This window comes from Pelmatolapia mariae, linkage group LG14 (assembly GCF_036321145.2).
Source record: "Pelmatolapia mariae isolate MD_Pm_ZW linkage group LG14, Pm_UMD_F_2, whole genome shotgun sequence".
In the NCBI taxonomy this organism is placed as follows: Eukaryota; Metazoa; Chordata; class Actinopteri; order Cichliformes; family Cichlidae; genus Pelmatolapia; species Pelmatolapia mariae.
Genome location: NC_086239.1, coordinates 886,616 through 905,640, shown reverse-complemented (window position 1 = coordinate 905,640; position 19,025 = coordinate 886,616). Strand labels below are relative to the sequence as shown.

The 19,025-nt window shown below is 43.8% G+C and overlaps 1 protein-coding gene across 1 annotated transcript; it reads right to left on the bottom strand.

Moving 5' to 3' along the window:
* Nucleotides 1-202: 202 nt before the first annotated feature.
* Nucleotides 203-18,322, bottom strand: LOC134641563 (A disintegrin and metalloproteinase with thrombospondin motifs 15-like). Its single transcript, XM_063494037.2, has 8 exons — nt 17,496-18,322; nt 12,265-12,397; nt 10,154-10,321; nt 5,891-6,174; nt 5,627-5,804; nt 2,359-2,534; nt 1,497-1,672; nt 203-980 (listed from the first exon to the last, which is right to left on the bottom strand). Exons 1-8 carry the CDS (start codon nt 18,300-18,302, stop codon nt 203-205), a joined length of 2,700 nt encoding a protein of 899 aa, XP_063350107.2. The 5' UTR covers nt 18,303-18,322.
* Between the last annotated feature and the right edge of the window lie 703 nt (nt 18,323-19,025).

Below are 19,025 nucleotides of genomic sequence, written 5' to 3'. Positions count from 1 at the left end.
TTTGGGAGGGGGCGGTCTCCTTCCTTTCTCTTAGGGAATAAATGTCTGTCCTTTAGACCATGGAAGACGGCCCTCTCTGGTGTAGCCCCTTCAGTCACAGTAACAGTCACCTGACACAGCAAATGAATCATTATCATGCTGATTAGGGCTAAAGGTTCACTTGACTGCCAAAGGTAACCCCCCAGGCTGCGCCTGTTCAGCTCTAGCATTGCTTCAGATTGCACAGGTCCAGCTCCTGAGGCTTCCTTTTCCCAGAGCAGTGCTCTCTGGGCAGATTCAGGCCGTTCTCGGTAATACAGCGCACCAGCCGCCTTTTAAAGCCCCTCCCACATGACTTGGAGCAGTGAGACCAAGTCCCAACATCCCACATGGGACACGGATCCCCGCATGCTCTTACTGACGCGGGCCGGTCAGCACCATCACAGTCCACAGCAGGACGTCCATCCACACTCTGGCACTGTACCAGCCTCTTCTGCAGACCACTCCCACAAGTCACTGTGCACGAATCCCATCCACCTGTCACCCAGTGACTCACGGGTCTCTTCCCCATCACCTGCTTCTTAGACTCAATTTTGTTGTTATCAGCCAAGACGCTGTTCTGTGATTTATGACTTTTTTCTTCTTTCCACAGAGTCTTCTCCTCCTTGCTCTCCTTAGCGATGTAGAAGGAGTAGCGTACTCTGGGAGGAGTCATCTTCCCTACAGAGAGCACCTCCACAGTCAGAGGCTCCTCCAGGGGTCTGGTGGCCTGAAGGATCTCCACAGATGTGGAGGTACCGCTGTAGCGCAGCAGGCTGCCCTTCACCAGCAGGTCACGCTCAACAGCTGACACCACGTAGTTGCCGTTCAGGAGGTACTTGCCGTGGCGGTTCTTCACGGCTAAGTAGTTTTCATCGCTGACCATTCCTCGGTAGCCCCGTTGACGGATGTCAATGTTGGACGCCCCAACGGGCAGCATCACCACAAAGTTGTAGCCATGGCTGCAAATGAAAAGGTGTCAAACACTGATGATGTCCAATCGAGTGGTTTTAAATTACAAGTGCCAAAATATCATTAATACAAACTAATTAGGTCCCAGTGCATAAGACTTGAACAGTTTTGGTCCCATGTGTTAGCGCACAATGCAAACAGCTAAACTTAGCACAATGACAGAATCCAGAATAAGACCAGGTGCCATTTCTATCAGAACCAGTCTTACCAGTACATCTTCAGCCAACTACTCTCTAAACACAAGCTTTCATTTCCTGTTTTCGGGTGCCAAGTATAGCAGAACTTCTTATTTAGGAGGTGAATTGTGTTTGTGTACAGCGAGTCTTTCAGATTAAATATGGGTTGAAATGTAATATTTGTGTCTTTGTTTGAAGCTTTTTATCAAAATCGATACTTTATCTTCATGATTTGATTCCACTTTGCTGATGTACTGAATTTAGAAACATTCTGTCACATGGAGCAAACTGTAATTTACTAAGTAAAATTTGTATGTGGGGATTACTTACACTGGCTTGGTGAACAATCCTGAGACCTTCTTGCAGCCTTGGTTGTCCCCACCACATACACCACACTTATCAAACTTCCTGTTAGAGTCCAGCTTGCCGTCACAGCCTGCCTTGATGCATTTTCCCTGAACGCACACAGACGTAGTGTCCGGGGAACATGGTGTCCCATCCACAACCTGCCACATTCACATCATGCATAAATACACACATCAGAGAGATCTACCAGCCTTTACAATTAAATAAAGCAGAGCCATAAATCACTACAAACCAAGAAGTTTCCCCAGAGTGATTGCCACACCATGTCAGTGAGACGTTGGCTTGTATTTCTGCTGATTTCATAAAAGGTTGCTGAGAAGCCACAGCTGTGCAGTGAGTCTCTCCATCTTTGACTTTCTCACCACTCTATTGATTCTCTGCTGCCACCAAAACATCAGCTGTCACTTTAAAAGTGATGGACGTAACCATCATCTCCCAAACCGTGAATAAGGCCAAGCAGTGACACACCAACCTTTCTAACTCAATGCTTCAGCTTCCCATCAGGTTTTGACTCCTGACTTCTGAAGTGTTAAATACTGAGGAGTTCAGATTCATTATGAAGCATAATAGTTGATAGGCCGGTGTCATGTCTGAGCTCGTTACACAGATACAAGCGTGGCAGGACTTTCATTTTGAAATTAACAGCAGCGTAATGAAAGCTGGCAGTGCTGATCTTTGTACTGTGTACAGCCATCACTTATCTTTCATTTAATGAACATAATTTGTGTTCTTGAACACGTTTTTCAGTGTGTTAAGAAAGAGTTGATTGAAACAGATACAATCAGACTTGTTTCCTGAGTGGAACGGCTGAAAATCAGATGCATACCTTTGGAGCAAGGACGTAGAAGTATCCGGTCCCATTGGCACGGCAGATGAGCTTGCATTTGTCCTTGGGAGAGATGCCTGAATATTTGGGAACCCAAACCACAGACGAGCCCAGCCGATTGGTGTTCAGGTTTAGGCCGTTGAAGGCCTCGCATTGCTCCTCGCGGAAGCTTTTATCTGGAAATGAAGCAACAGCCTCAAATTAGATGGACAACTACAACACTGAAAATTTGGTCCTGCAATTTTGTTAGCCCTGACTTTGCTCTAAAACGTGTCTTTTGCAGCCGGGCTGAAAAACAGAGCAGAGCTAATGGGGTCATGCCATTCTGGCTACATCAGCTTTTTAAACAGGTTCTATTTTTGGTATTTTCAGCATTTTCAGTTGGGATGAGTCAGGATGAAGATTAAGGTGTTTGGTAAAAAGCTTTCTGGGGTAACTTTGACTTGGGTTGCTGGACTATAAACTGCAAAAACAGACAAAACGTTTCAGCACAGACCTTGAAGAACATATATATTTTTATTTTATGCAATCTGTGACACTAATTAGGTCTCAGCCTAAAGCAACACAGAGTTTGATTACCACTGTAGGCTGTCAAGGTCAGTGTCACACTGGCCTAAAGACTAGTTGGAGACCACCTGACAACCACCAGTTGCTAGGGAAAAATCAGTATTCCCCAACTGGTTGGAGGCAGTCACTGGCAGCCTCTGTAAAACTGATTGCTGGAGCCGCAGCCACGCACAACAAAAGGACAGTTAGCATTGCTGGTGTTTGCTGCTGTTGCTGTGTAAAACTGGTTGCACTGTTGGCTAAGCAGCAGTGAAACTGTGAAGAGTGGGATACAAATCAGACATTTAATCTGCCTTCAAATTAAAAGTTGACTGGTTTGCTGGATTTAGTGGTAAGGCACTTTTACTTTGAAAGCAAACATTGACCATTTCCGATTTGTAGCACGTTTTCAAGTTTCACTGCTGCTCTGTGGTTAATAACTGAGTGCTGGCAGACATCGTGGCATGTTTTATGGAAACTAAAGTTTGGAGGTTGTGTGACTGATTCCACCTGGTGACAGACAGCAACAGGTCCAGAGTAAATGAGGTTGCCAAAGGGTCCTCGACTAGCCTCTAGGCCTGTGTGAATGAGCTCTAAGCTAGCCAGCTGTTAGTTTGCAGCAGTGCCGTTTTACTTAAGAACCAACTAACTTTTCATTAATTAAATAATCTTAATGCTGAGCAGACGTAATTTCTTCGGCCACAGAGCAGAAACTATGGTACCAGGTTAGCACTAGCTAGTCCCATTAATGCTGCTGTTTCTGTGCTTATGAAAACTGTTAGCAAGTAAGCTAACAGGAAAATAACAAAGCAAAGTCTATGAGGTATTTACAGTGGCTTGCAAAAGTATTCGGCCCCCTTGAACTTTTCCACATTTTGTCACATTACAGCCACAAACATGAATCAATTTTATTGGAATTCCACGTGAAAGACCAACACAAAGTGGTGTACACGTGAGAAGTGGAACGAAAATCATACATGATTCCAAACATTTTTTACAAATAAATAACTGAAAAGTGGGGTGTGCGTAATTATTCAGCCCCCTGAGTCAATACTTTGTAGAACCACCTTTTGCTGCAATTACAGCTGCCAGTCTTTTAGGGTATGTCTCTACCAGCTTTGCACATCTAGAGACTGAAATCCTTGCCCATTCTTCTTTGCAAAACAACTCCAGCTCAGTCAGATTAGATGGACAATATTTGTGAACAGCAGTTTTCAGATCTTGCCACAGATTCTCGATTGGATTTAGACACCAGACAGGTCAGGGATAAAGTTATTGAGAAATTTAAAGCAGGCTTAGGCTACAAAAAGATTTCCCAAGCCTTGAACATCCCACGGAGCACTGTTCAAGCGATCATTCAGAAATGGAAGGAGTATGGCACAACTGTAAACCTACCAAGACAAGGCCGTCCACCTAAACTCACAGGCCGAACAAGGAGAGCGCTGATCAGAAATGCAGCCAAGAGGCCCATGGTGACTCTGGACGAGCTGCAGAGATCTACAGCTCAGGTGGGGGAATCTGTCCATAGGACAACTATTAGTCGTGCACTGCACAAAGTTGGCCTTTATGGAAGAGTGGCAAGAAGAAAGCCATTGTTAACAGAAAACCATAAGAAGACCCGTTTGCAGTTTGCCACAAGCCATGTGGGGGACACAGCAAACATGTGGAAGAAGGTGCTCTGGTCAGATGAGACCAAAATGGAACTTTCTGGCCAAAATGCAAAACGCTATGTGTGGTGGAAAACTAACACTGCACATCACTCTGAACACACCATCCCCACTGTCAAATATGGTGGTAGCAGCATCATGCTCTGGGGGTGCTTCTCTTCAGCAGGGACAGGGAAGCTGGTCAGAGTTGATGGGAAGATGGATGGAGCCAAATACAGGGCAATCTTGGAAGAAAACCTCTTGGAGTCTGCAAAAGACTTGAGACTGGTGTGGAGGTTCACCTTCCAGCAGGACAACGACCCTAAACATAAAGCCAGGGCAACAATGGAATGGTTTAAAACAAAACATACCCATGTGTTAGAATGGCCCAGTCAAAGTCCAGATCTAAATCCAATCGAGAATCTGTGGCAAGATCTGAAAACTGCTGTTCACAAACGCTGTCCATCTAATCTGACTGAGCTGGAGCTGTTTTGCCAAGAAGAATGGGCAAAGATTTCAGTCTGTAGATGTGCAAAGCTGGTAGAGACATACCCTAAAAGACTGGCAGCTGTAATTGCAGCAAAAGGTGGTTCTACAAAGTATTGACTCAGGGGGCTGAATAATTACGCACACCCCACTTTGCAGTTATTTATTTGTAAAAAATGTTTGGAATCATGTATGATTTTCGTTCCACTTCTCACGTGTACACCACTTTGTATTGGTCTTTCACGTGGAATTCCAATAAAATTGATTCATGTTTGTGGCTGTAATGTGACAAAATGTGGAAAAGTTCAAGGGGGCCGAATACTTTTGCAAGCCACTGTATACACCTCCCTGACTGTTTTTACATTTTCTGGCTAAAACTGAAGAAAATGTTAAAAATACTGAACACATGTTTGCATTTTAATGTAATGCTAATCTAATACTTGGATATAGGCTTAAGGAGCCCTCCTTGGGGGATTTATTGCAGGATTTTGCCACCTTCTGTTTGAATTACTTGCCAGCACTGGACAAAAACACCCAATTATAGTTGCTAAGGTTTATTTTTATGGTGAATGGTCCGAGGATCAGCGTACCTGTGTCAGGACAAGGGCTGAGGTTACAGGAACGGTACTTGACACGAAGGCCGTAGCAGTATTTGCCTCCGTTTTCAGGGACAGGGTTGTTGCACTCTCTTCTGGCCAGCTGAACTCCCCCTCCACAACTTCTGGAACAGTCACCAAATGAACCCCACTTACCCCACCGACCATCGACCTGAGACAAAAGAACGATCAAAGCTGTCTGTGACAAAAATGCTAGAGCAGGATGGGATACTGCTTTCTTTCCACACCCTGTCTCACCTTGATGTGCTCAGTGCTGTTCTTCACAGAGCAAGCCCCCTGGTAGCAAACCTTGCCGTTGCCACAGCTTGTGCCATCGGCCCAGGGGAAATGTCGAGTTTGGCAGACCAGCTGTCCTCGGGCCTTTCCCGTGCACCACAGCTTGGAGCAGGGCTGCATGTAAGGGCAGGGTTTGGAGCCGGGGCCAAATGCAAGCTCGCACTGACGGTGCAGGCTGTAGCTGGAGCCGGGCAGGTTGTCTGGCAGTGTCAGCTGCTTCTGAGGCTGGTCCAGCAGACAGTCTCCTAGAAACACACCAAGAGTAACAGCAAAGCTTTATTCGTGGAGTGATCAGTTTCTTTAAATAGCTACACTTAAAGCTACACTAATCAATATTATTACAAAAGGAGAAATGCCTTATTTGCATGTAGGTGGTGCTGATTGAGAAAAACCTGTTATGTAGTTTATCTATGCACTAACAAGTGTTTGTAGCTGTTCTCTAAGCTCACTGTTTCTTACACCCTTGAATGTTTTGGTTCAGTCTCTTTACTCTCATCATTTTGTGCTGCAGGAAATGTGTGCACTACACTATATCACCTACCCAGTACCAAACAAAGTCTGCAGCTAGCAGACGAACACTTTGCAGCTAAAAAGCCAAATGGGATGAGGATGTGAGGCGGTGTCGAGAGCAAACACAGAACAGATGAAAGAAATGTAAATTGTGCACTTGTGTTTATCAGGTGGAAAGAAGCATGGCTGTCAATAAATTCAAACATTTCAGCATTGAATGTTGCCGGTCCTCTTTTCTCAGAGTCTGGTCATAGTTGAAAAACAGCTGCGACATGAAAGTTGAATGAATGTCACGGAGGATAAGAGGCTGATGTGTTCACTATGTCACTAAAGAAACACAGTTTAAATGTACAAAACTGTATGGGGCCTAAACGTGTTTAGAAACAGGAAACAGGCTCTGACAAAGCCCGTCTGCCTGCACGGTGACGCTGCTCTTTGGGCTTCTGTTCACAGCCACGTATTATCCGTATTTGTTTTTCTTTGCAGAAACCTCGTCTATATTTCTCCCTTTGCAAGTGATGGTCTGACGCGACCTTTATTCTCCACGGAAACATCGAGTTCAGTTTTTGGCGTCATAACATAGCTGTGGACGGGACATCGGGATTTCAACCAGGTTTGCTTGGATGATGCTTCCTGTCACCTGAACGTGTGAAAAGTCATTCGAGGTCACTGAGCTTCATCAGTCAGTGGAAATTTAATTGAAAATGTAACCAGTGTACGTTCACCTCATGCATTCATTTTGATTTGTTTTATATGACACTGAGACTGAGGTACATTTAGGTAAGTTAATGTAAGGTCCTGGCAGAGAGATAAACAATGAGCACGTTTAACATTGGTTATGTCAGACTTAAACCTGCAGCATCAAAGCCTATGGAAGACAGGCACTGCTTGAACTTATAAATAATGTGTGAACAAGCAGAGTGTGCTCTGCATGAGATGGTGCAGACGCCTGATCATGTTTAGTTTAAGCTAATGACTCAGTACTGTTAGCTTGTTCAGGTTCATCTGCTTGTTTTAGGAACGGCAGTCATTGGTAGCTGGAGATTAGGGGTGATATAATAAATTAGTACATTTAATGATTTCACTTACAGTCACCCTCAGGGTCAGACTGAAAAGGAAAGATTCAGGATGGTTAATCACTCTGTTTGTGTATTTTTAATCCAGAATAGAACAAATGTGTATTGTCATTATAACAGAGTGTTACAGTGAAAAAGCGTTCTGCTTCTCTACTGTACGTCAGAACGTACGTATAAAATAAACTGAGAGAAAGGTAAACACAGGTCGCTCATACAAATAATACTGGAAAAGGAAAATAATACATTTTATTATAAAACAATAATATAATATAGAATCTGTATTTTTAATGTGCGAGCTGTATGTCCTCCAAGAAGGCAGGAGGAAAGAACAGGTGATTTCACAGTGAGTGGGGTCCTTTGTAAAACAGCTGGAGTCAGTGGGGAGCTGTGACGCCGTCACCACCTGCTGTGGATTCTTGTTGTTCCCTGTAAGCAGCTGGTCAACCTCAGCACATGGCAGCAGGTCAGGAGTGTTGAAGACTGAGGCTACGTCCACACTAATGCGCTTTCGTTTGAAAACGCATCGTTTTTTCTCCGTTTTCCCCGAAGGAAAATGCAGCGTTTTGAAAACGCTCTCGAAAACGAAGTGCATCTTTGTACTTTTGTGTTACTCGCAGCAACAACTCCACCTCATTGTTAGTCCATTTAAAAAACTCGCTGCTTTTCCTCGACATTTTGCCGCGACTGTTTCAATGTGGACGCACAACTCTGTGAAAACGACAGAAAACGATAGTGTGGACGCGGAGCGATTTCAGACGAAAACGCCGTTTTCAAATCTATCCGGGCCAGTGTGGACGTAGCCTGAGAGAGGTTGAGTCAGCAGGTGTTGATGCAGACGATGGATTTGAATGTGACGATCTGTTGTGAAGATACTCACACCTACCACATGTTCCCTCTCTACCTCCTCTCTGTGCACGCAGAGGACCGAGAGCTCAGTGCGCTTTGAGTTTCAAACTCCACTGTTTCTTTATTCCCGTTAGGTCCAGGTTATTGTGACAGCACTAGTCTGTCAGATGCTGCTTCACTGTTCAGGAAGGCCTGAAAGGTTAGTCTTATTGGAGCTTGTAGGACTACAATGACCTCAGTCCACTGATGGCACTGGGTGTTTTGGCTGGAGGACAGCCGGCAGCTTGTAGATAGTAGATAGACATAATGTGTTTCCTTATCCAGAGAGCGTAGGAGGACGTTTATGAAACCGTGTGCGAGGTTACAACTTCAGGATTGAATAGCTGTGCCTGCTGAAGCAAGAATGTCAACCTGTGTTCTCTAATATCAAGTAATATTCCGTAATAAATGTATCTATATTATACTTTTCATGTCTTTGACAGTTATTGCTACATTAAGGTAAACTTGGAACCATCATATATTCCATAACATATGAGAAAAGTCCTCGGCTCTCTTGATCCATGGCCTCACCGGAGAAATCTTCATGATGACTTTATGGTCTCAATCACTAATTTAAGGTCTTCAAATCCAACACCTGCATGTTCTCCTCTACCTGCGAGGGTCCTCTCCAGGTACTCTGGCATCTCCCCACTGTCCAAAGACGTGCACTTAGTGGTGATTCTACATGGCACAGGGTGCACCTTTCACCTCATGATTGATGGCTGGCGTATCGTTCAGCGCCACACCCCATAAGAAGAAGAGGATGGGTGAACATTGCAGCCCCCAACAACAAACAGGTGATATCATGAGGTCTATGTACATCTTTTACATACAGTCAGTGGTTTTCTCTGATTCTGGCTCAAAATTCTAACATGTAGTAAAAAAACAAACTCTCATCCAAAGAATGAAACATGAAAACCACAGGAAACAGAACTCAGACTGAAAATCAACAGAATCCAGATGGGACATCCACCATGTCTCTTACTGATGTCTGACCGGCAGGTAACACTAATCACTCCGTTAACTTGTCATTTAGAAATTTGCTCTTGGCTAGAAATGATGAAACTGATTTCTGGACAAGGATCCAGAATTTAAATTTCACGTATACCAGTTAAGTACAACTTTATTATCAAATCTGAACTCATGACAACTTAACGTCATATATGAATGAAATGCTGTGGACTTGCCTCGGCAGTTTATCAGTCATGTAAAACAACAGTGTGACCAGTTGGTCCACATCAAGCCTCAGCATCAGCGTTCTGCCTGACGACAGGTGAGTTTAGTTTTTTACCTCGATCACATTAGGGGGGCGTGCTAAGCCGTCAAAAACCACTAAAATGTTGCAATGACAAATAGTATTTATATAAAATTCTCTATAACCAACATCTTTATAGTTTGCAAAGTCATTTGACTAATTACTCATATAAAACAGTGACATGTGCAGTTTTACCTTTTAAAAATGGCCTGGTTCTAACTAAACACTCCAGTGATAAACTTGCTTTAGCTACGACTTTTTAAAATAAAACAATATGATTGTGAGGCACAGTTCAATAACTGAATCCAAATGATTGAAAACATGTTAAACAGAAATATCATTTGGCATGAAATCAAGCAGAAATTACAGGCTTATCAACAAAAAAACGATTTTGTGGGTGCAGTCAGGTTGCTACCAGCTGAGAGCTGGATGACGAAGCCTGGACATAATTAGAGGTTAACCCGAGTCCAGAAACATAAGCAGGAAGTGTTTACTAACCGTGACCTCTGTCCAGGAACTCGGTAACGATGGCTGCACTGCACACAGACCAGGGTCGGCTCCTGTCTATCTGAATCAGCGTGGGAGACATCATGTGGTTGTCCTTTAGTTTCCCAAATACCTCCTCACATGCCTTCACATTGTCGTGGGGCATGTTGAAAACGTGGCCTGAGGGAAAACAGTGGGAAGAGGAGGACTCATTTTGGTTCTGTTTTCAGTAAAACACGAGCACAATGAGTTAGTGCGGAGATAAAGAGAAATACGAACATATTAATGCAAAGAGAAATCATTTACATACACACAGTAGCTCTACTCAGTCATCTGAAGCTGATGTCAGGAATAAAGCACGGCATACGTCCTGACAAGGACTTTATTTCCAAAGGAAATCATTGCATTCCCTAAATAAAAGCAGTGTTTTCCAAAATAAAAAAGAAACTGTGGTTTTAATGCGGTCGTTCATGAGACCGGTTTACTTCGAGGGGGAAATTGTGTAATTACTTAACATATATGAGGACAGTGTAAACCAATGCCTCTCCTGGGCCTCTCGGGTTACTCGTGCATCTGGTTTCAGGCTAAAGCCCTCTGTTTTTCAACAGGTTTCTCAGCGGTCACTCAGTCTCAGGAGTCTGTAAAAGTTTGTGCAGTTTAATGCTATCTATTACTAAACATTAAGGCAGCAGGCGGAGAAGAATTACCTATTTATTTTTTCATTAGGAGTCACAGATTTATGCTGGTAATTTAGCTAGCTAACAGGCTCTTCACAAATACTGGAAGAATTTTACAAAATGAATTTATTATGGTGCACAATCACCGTAATACATTAAAACTAGAATTTCATATAACCTGGTAACTGTCATGTCAGAATAATAACATTATCCAGAGTATGTCATGGTTCTGGGTCTGTGACCCAGTGTTGTGTGTATTTTAGTTTTATTTCATTGATTACTGTATTTTTCTCCATGTTTCCTGTCTTATTTTGAAAGAGTGTTGTGTTCTTTGGTCAGTGTATTTAGTTTCACTTCCCAGTAGCATCATTAGGTTCATGTGTATCAGCTGTGTCCTCATGTGTTTTCATTCCCCTAATCACCCTTGTGTGTATTTAGCCTGTGCTTTTCTGTTTAGTTATTGTCAGGTCATCTGTCATCCCCACCATAGTCACAGTCATAGTGTTTCTCAGTGTTTCTTAGTTTTCATGTTTAACTCCTGCCACCAGGCAAATAAAAGCTCGCTTTTTGTTAAAACCCAATTCCTCTGTCAGCATCTGCTTTTGGGTCTTATTTCCAAATACACCGGCGCACCCCGCCGTGACAGAGTACAAACGAAGTGATGTTTGTGGGTTGCATAAGAGGCTAAGCTAACGAGGCTAACAAAGAAAAGCACTGGGGGCAGGGCTAAGAGCTAGCTGTTTGTGTCAAAGTGTACTTTGTAACAGTACTTAGTAGAGTTTGGATAAAGCAGGCGAGCCATTCCCAGTATCTTCAGATCTTTATGCTAAATTGCTTGCTCTAGCTAATAGCTAACTCACAGACATGACAGTAGTATGAATCTGCTCGTGTCACTCCAGAAGATTTCCGTGTCACTCACTTCCACCCCAAATGTTCGGAGATATCCCTGAACAATAGTTTATGTACGTAGTTTACAATTAGCAGCCACTGCTGGACATACCAGTAATATTTACTGTGCTTTCGTTGCCCTTTTCCTTTCCACAGACTGGCTGGACTGTTAAAGATGTTGCTTTATGATATCAAATGAAATAGTTGAGATTTTTCACAGCTGCCATTTGCAGCTGCCAGAATACAAAGTTACATGGTGTGGCTGCTCGGTGAAACACTGAGTGCTGCTTTTGATTGCAATGATACTGATTTTCAAACACAGCATCAGATGAATGCAATTAAATCATTTGAAAGATTGAAACCCACCAGTCCCCCAGGATCAAGACCAAGAACCACAACCATACAATTCATCATGAAAATAATAAGTCCCACAGGCCGGGCTAGTCTGCGCACTGATTATGCACATACAAGTTTGTCAAACCCCAAATAAAAAAGTCATTCTGTGGTCGTGTTGGTTTAGCATAAGTATGAGATGTATAATGTGAGAAAACTTCTGACCAAGTTCATGAGCAGTTGTGAAAGCAGAGGGTAAGCCGTCATCCTCGATGACGGAGCAGCTCCTCTTCGGGTCGCACATGGTCCCAACATCAGCCATCCCCAGCGTATCGCAGGTTGTGGCTCCACAAAGATCCTGGTGACACAGAGACAAATGTGTGCTTCTTTATTCTCATTGGAAGCCTGAAAAATCAGATTGGACTCGGGCCATGTTCCAAACATGCTATGTGTGGCTGGGCCCTGAGCAACACATTGAACAGACCATGAAAGGAACTAATTCAAAGCATGTGGGAGTGTGGTTTGCTTATTCCCTGTTCTTAAAATATATTGAAGCAGAGGGTTGGGGGAGATGGGCTGCCACAGATTTCCTCTTTGTGTTTCTGTACAGAGGTAAGAATATACCTCCAGCGCAGCGCAGAGTGGAATAAATCCACAAGAATCAATCTGACTGTGTTCATCGCAAAGTCTGTTCCCATCTACTCTCTGCTTACATTCATCCATTCTTAATTTACAGAACAGTTAAAAGTAAATTGTTGGTTTTATTTGAACATGTGATGTTTTTATATTGATAAGAATCAGTCTGTTGTTTTATTTGTTGTCTGAGCGCCTTTATTAAATATATATTCCTGATATGCCCTGTTGTACCCTCTGTACAACAATTTAGAGAAAACCTGTAGTTTTGGAGCACCCAAATGCCACCAAATACAGACAGTACTTTAACATACACTTGATGTAAACTTCACAGCACTCCTTCAAAGTGGTATTCAGAGTAAAACTCCACTGTCTGCTGCACCAGAACTGAACACTTGCTGGTAGTCGTGTGCCTTTATGGTGGCCGCTGGTTCTAGAAAAGTAATTTGATTGAATTGCAAAAGTGTAATGATTGAAGTAAGTTGTACAGAGGAGTCGTCTGTACTCAAAACAAAACTTCAAGACAAAAACTTCAAGACAAAACTTCCAAAACCAGGATTATCCCCACACCTGTGCCCACATTTACAGCTGTGGTATTATCTTCTAGCTATGCTGTTAATGTAGTTTGAGAACAGGGAGGACAGATCACTCGTGGTTTTGTCCAAACTGAAACATTTCAACAAGTGTTGGATTGGTTTCCATGTGTGACACTGAGGGTCCCCAGAGGAGCTCTCCTTTGGATTTCAGTCGTCTCCTAAATCTTTTTCTAGCACCAATGTGCAAAGATTCAACATGAGTATCAGAGGTGTTTATGTTCCTTCCAAAAGAACACTGATGTGTTGCTTCATAAGGTGCTGGCCTTGCTATAACCACCAGTGGATCAAATTCTGGAAATGGTCGTTGCTTTATTTATGGCTGTGTTTATATAAAACTGGCGTTCCCATCAGCCTCAGGTGTATACTGCGCTTGTTGTTAACAAATGTCAGCGTTACAAAGTGATGAGTTATATAATGTGGTTTTTCAAGCGATCGGCTGAAGGAAAAGGAAAGTCCCTTAAGGATTTGGAAAGTATCTTTCTCCCTCTGCCTCAGTGGGATGCAGCTGCTGAGCAGGATGCATCCAAACTTACAGCTGTGTCAGTGAGCATGTTGAAGTTAGCTAGCGAGACAGCAGACAGGTTGGACTGTGCATTTTGGAGTGATTTGCATTAATCTGATAATTGCGGTCTGGCATGTGCTTCAGATTTTGTGATAATGACACCTTTTGATGGCAGTGCTGCTTGTTCTTCTGGCTGCTCTCTGTAGGGGTCGCCATGGTAGATCATATCCCAGCATCCTCCTCTCTCACACCAACCCTTTGCATGTCCTCCTTCACTATTTCTATAAAACTCCTCTTTCTCTTTTACTCACTACAAAATGTGGAGCTTCCTTGCAGCTCTACAATCAACATGCTTTGTTGAACATACCTACGATCCGTCCTCTGCACTTGTCCTTCTCAGCTTTGCCTCTCTTTGCCTACAAACACTTCTGTCACACATCACAAAGTCTCACGAGCATAATGTAAACCTTCCCTTTACAAATCAACCCTGACACTCGTCCCACCGACTCCACCCTGCCAGCACTGTCTTACTTCTGCTTTCATTCATCTTCTCTCCATAGCATTCCTCCATTTCCCCATGCTATCTTCCATCTGCTTCCTTTTCTCACTATAGATTCCAGCATTGTCCGCAAACATCATAATCCGCAGAGACTCCCAGCTGACCTCATCCGTTAGCTGGTCTTTCCCCGCTGCCAGCAAAGCGAGCCTCAGAGTCAGTCCCTATAGTGTACCACAGTTCTGGCACACTCTCAGTCCCCATGGCTGGGCCACCACCACAGCTCAGAAACCACACTAGCGAGGTTTCAACTAAAACTGTCACTCTGAGAGATATTACCAAGCTTGTTGCTGGTTATTTGTTGTGGCTATGGTGTCATGGTTAACCACATTTACCCAATACAAGCCTGATAGCAATAGAGTTAGCACAGCCAGAGCTACATTAGCCAATAGGCTAACACTGTCTGTGCAGTCTAACCAACGTGTCCACGCTAACACTGTTTATTTTTGATAACTTAGTAACATAACAAGTCACAGATTGTAATGTAACAACTCACTATGAACACTAAGTGACACTAACAAATACAAACAGACTAGTTTTCACTGCTTACATCCACATTAGTCTTTGACTTTAGCTCAGAGCATCGCTGCACACACTGCACGTGCTTGGTGTTCAACATTACAGCAAACTGTATTTTCCCACTGAACTTGTTCTTGGAATAATGGCCACAATTCAACGATTATCAGTAATTTTGTAGCAAAGTTCTGTCACGAGGCTCACTGAAAAGGTTTCTTTGTGTCTCGCACTTCTTTAGTCTCTGCTTCATTATGTCAAGTCAGGAATGATTTTGTAGCCAAGTGGCTTTCATGTACCTGTGTGTTCCAAGTGAATATGAAGACAGCTGAAAATGAACTTGTTAACCCAGTGTTGGCCCAGTAAGGCTGTAAACACACACTGCCAACCATGTGTACTCCACACATCTTAGACTTCATAACCTATTACATTATTTTTTCCAATGCAGCAGCTGGAGTCACTGTGCCCTACAAGGACAACAGCACTGGACCTGGACTTTCCTATATATAACAGTGTACAGCGTGATTAAGGGATGTTTCCCAACACTGGAACAATTTTTCATTCTTTTTGACGTAAATGTTTCTGTATGTTGCTACGTGTTAAACAAAGGAGGCCGACGTGTATCAGACGGTCAGCCAAAGTGGACCTAATGGAAAAATGACCCCCGATAATGAGCAGGCATTGAAGAGGGAGAGACGGAGAAGTAAGAATTACCAGCCAATGTTTACAGCTCTGGTGACCACATGGGATTATCTGACAGCTGTGAACAGGCTGAACTCTTCAGACGGTGCCAACTTACATCAGCTTGAATAAATGAGGGAGTCATTGGAATTCTAGCTGGATTCTTACAGAGTTTTTGATATTATGAAGATGGCCACTACAGGCAGATAGTAATCCAGTTCTTATTCGGCTGAGGCAGATAGAGGTGAAGTCTTTCATGGAAAGAACTGGCTCAGCTGGTCTTTTCCACTGATGCACTGCAGCAGCCAACAGAAAAGGGGACTCGCAGAGCTGTGCAAGTCCTGGGATGTAGCTGCACCTATACTGAGCCTACTGATCGCTAGTGATGGGTAAATGTGGCAGCTGTGCAGGAATTACAACAAGTCTCCACAGTGACACTGGCCATTTGTGTTATTATCACATCTTGATAACGATAGCCTGTGACACAGAGTCACAGACAAGCACTGTTGCTGCCACTGCTGCTGCTGCTGAGGATTACTCTTAAGGTCTCTGGGAGTTTGCATTGTCGTCAGGCTTGCTCTACACTCTAACAATCAAACCTAGAAGCAACAAGTAAGCCACCTTTTAAAACTGGGGTGAAAAACACGACAACCTTAATTAGCTGTGGTCATGTGAAATGGGTGTTTGAAACCCCACAATGCTGGAAAGTCAGTATCAAACTACTGGTTACAAACTCAGGGCCGCTAGTCTATTTATACCACCCACTAAAGACATACTAATCAAATAGTTATAAAGACATGAAACAACCACAGAAATGCAAAACAGCTCAAAAAAGCTGTGAAACAATTACAAGGAGGTGGAGAAACACTAAATCCCTGCAAATGACAGCTTCAAACAGAAATGCAAAGAAAAAAGACACAGAGACGTAGTGTCGATATAAAGAGACATGAAGTAAAAGCAAAACAAACAGAGACATGAAACGACCTCAAGCAATCAACAACAACTGCAAAGGGGAGCAAAGTACTACGAAAGATACTGCAAAACACAAACCAACATGACAAAAGAACAGCGATGAGGCCCAACGACCACAAAGACGTGTAAATGACTACAGAGATACAAACGACCCCAACAAAAACTCACTGTGGGACATAAACAGACGCAAACATACAAAGAGACAATCAAAACATTAATCAACTATAAACACATTCTAAACAACCTGAGACAGACACACAATGATTACATCAATGGTCTCAAACTTACATGAGCTGTGGGCCACTGCTGGCACTGTCGTCTCATTGGACGGACACTTTATGTTCAAGTAGTACAAAAACAAACAAATAAACAAGAAAACACCCACAAATATTTCCTAAAATGTTTTGTTTGTTTGTTTTTAAAATTACAAATATTGTATAAGAAGACAAAACTGCAAACGTGAGCACAGATTTTAACTGAATCCTTTCATTGAACAAACAAACACACTGGTCCTCTCTGTGCACACACGTGGCAGCACTGCTGCTGTCGTTCTGTTCATGTTTAACAAATCAAACTGCAGACATGAGTGTGAGTCTCTCACTGAGCTAACACAGCCTCAGCGTGTTTGTGCTCTCTGCTCATGTCGCCTTCATATTAAATCATTTTTGGCTTTTTAAAGAACTTATTTTAACATTGCACTCGACAACAAACAAAAAAGTCACTTCAAGGAACAAACTGCGTTATATTTCTTCACGTCAGCAAGTAGGGCTGACGTGGGCTGCAAGTGGCCCCCGGGCCGCGAGTTTGAGACCCCTGGATGACACAATGCATCTACTTCAGCTACAGCTGTGTTTTAGTCTTGGTGTCTAAGTGGACAGGGCGCCCTGTATGTGTTTGTGCCCCAGGCTCCAGGATCTGATCATCCGTCCATGAGTGCAGTAGTTCTGTTCTCTGCAGCACCAACACGAAGCATCTCTAATGCAGCTCTGGCTCTTTGACCTACCTGTTTAGTGAACAGAATGGCTGTGTCCCAGTACTCGGGGTGCTTGTCACTGTGTTTATTTAACTTCTTCTGCCAGGAGCAGAAGTTGCGCAGAGTCAGAGCAGCATTACTGGAAACCTTCGGTCCCTTGTCGTCGTCGTTTATCACCATGAAGCCCACCACCACTATGTTTATGGAGTTGAGGATGCTGGGGTGCTTGTAAAGCCTGGCTGCTACTGACATGAGGGTCAGAACGTAATGCTTTAGGCCATCCCCGTGAAATTTAGCCATAGATTCATCTGCCACAACCAGCACCTCCACAAACCTGGGGACGGCGGCGAACCTTTTAGACCTCCCCAAGGAATTGAGCACAGTCTCGGTTAAGCCGTCCGTCTCCAGTTCTCTCATGTACTTGTATCTCTCCAGGGAGACGGTGAAGTTGGTGTCAGGTGGAACTCCACACCTGCTGGTGAAGTTTCCAGCTGAGTGCGCTGCGCGTCTGCGGCGGCGAATGATATGCGTCCTGTCGAAGGAGTTTCCACGCACAGAAGCGGCCCCTGCGTCTTCAGTCTCGGTCTGGCTAATAAAATATTCCACGCCGTTATAGAAGAATCCCCCCTGCAGGCCTTTGCACAGGCTCAGCGCGGCAAAGGAGTCGGGGTCTGCGTTGACATCGCCGGAGTAGAAGCATTCCCTGAATTCAGAGCCTGCAAAGGTGTCGGGTGCTGAAACACTCCCAGCTGCAATGAAACTCGAATCTGGAGACAGATGGAGGTAAAAATCCTCTCTGAATGCACGAAGTCTAAACACGATCTCATCTTCATTCATCTGCTCGGCGCGCCGGTGCAAATACACTCCGGGCTTTTTCTGACTCAGGCGAACAGGTCTGCAGAAATCGACCTCCATGCAATGTGTCACCTTCAAATAAAGCAAGAACTGCGTAAAAAGAACGAAAGAACTGCTCGGCATCGCCATCTCTGCTCCCACTCGGGACAGTCCGCCGTTCCACTTCAGCTGCGGTGCGTTTGCATGCAGCAAGAAGTTGTGCGCAATGGCACCGAGCTCAGCCCGTGCGTCTTTTAAAAGCCTATGCACTCGCGCGTCCTCCCTGCTGCTTTCCCATCTTGCACCGTTTCCTGTCTGCACGCGAACTTCTCTGAGCTGCTCAGTTTTAAAGTCGCGCTAAACTCGAGTATCGCTGTCAAACAGAAATCTGAGTGTGTGTGCAGGACGGAGCTCATTGGTCAGGCTGTCCGCTTTGTGCTGCAGAGCGCAGCCACTTGTAGCTCTCCAAATATTATTGTTGCCGTACAGCATGAGCGACATGAGCATCATCCCCACACAGTCTGCTCAGACCACTCTGAATCAGACATGTTTCAGAAGAGCACACAGAGTAGCACTTGATCAGAAATAGATACACTGATAAACGTTGGTCATGAATTTCAATCTCATCAAAACATCAAGCAGAATCATTTACATGATATCATTGGATTCAGTAATAACGTGTATGTCACTTTAATGTTGCAGCTGGAGGTGATTTGAGTGACTTCA

Bases quoted from the DNA above. Each gene is read 5' to 3' on its own strand.
- LOC134641563 (XM_063494037.2), bottom strand. From the start codon at position 18,302: ATGAATGAAGATGAGATCGTGTTTAGACTTCGTGCATTCAGAGAGGAT. The intron at 12,398-17,495 runs GTAGGTCAAAGA...CTGTGTCACCAG, and splicing joins CCATTCTGTTCACTAAACAG to GATCTTTGTGGAGCCACAAC. The intron at 6,175-10,153 runs GTTAGTAAACAC...GTGTGTTTCTAG, and splicing joins GTTCCTGGACAGAGGTCACG to GAGACTGTCTGCTGGACCAG.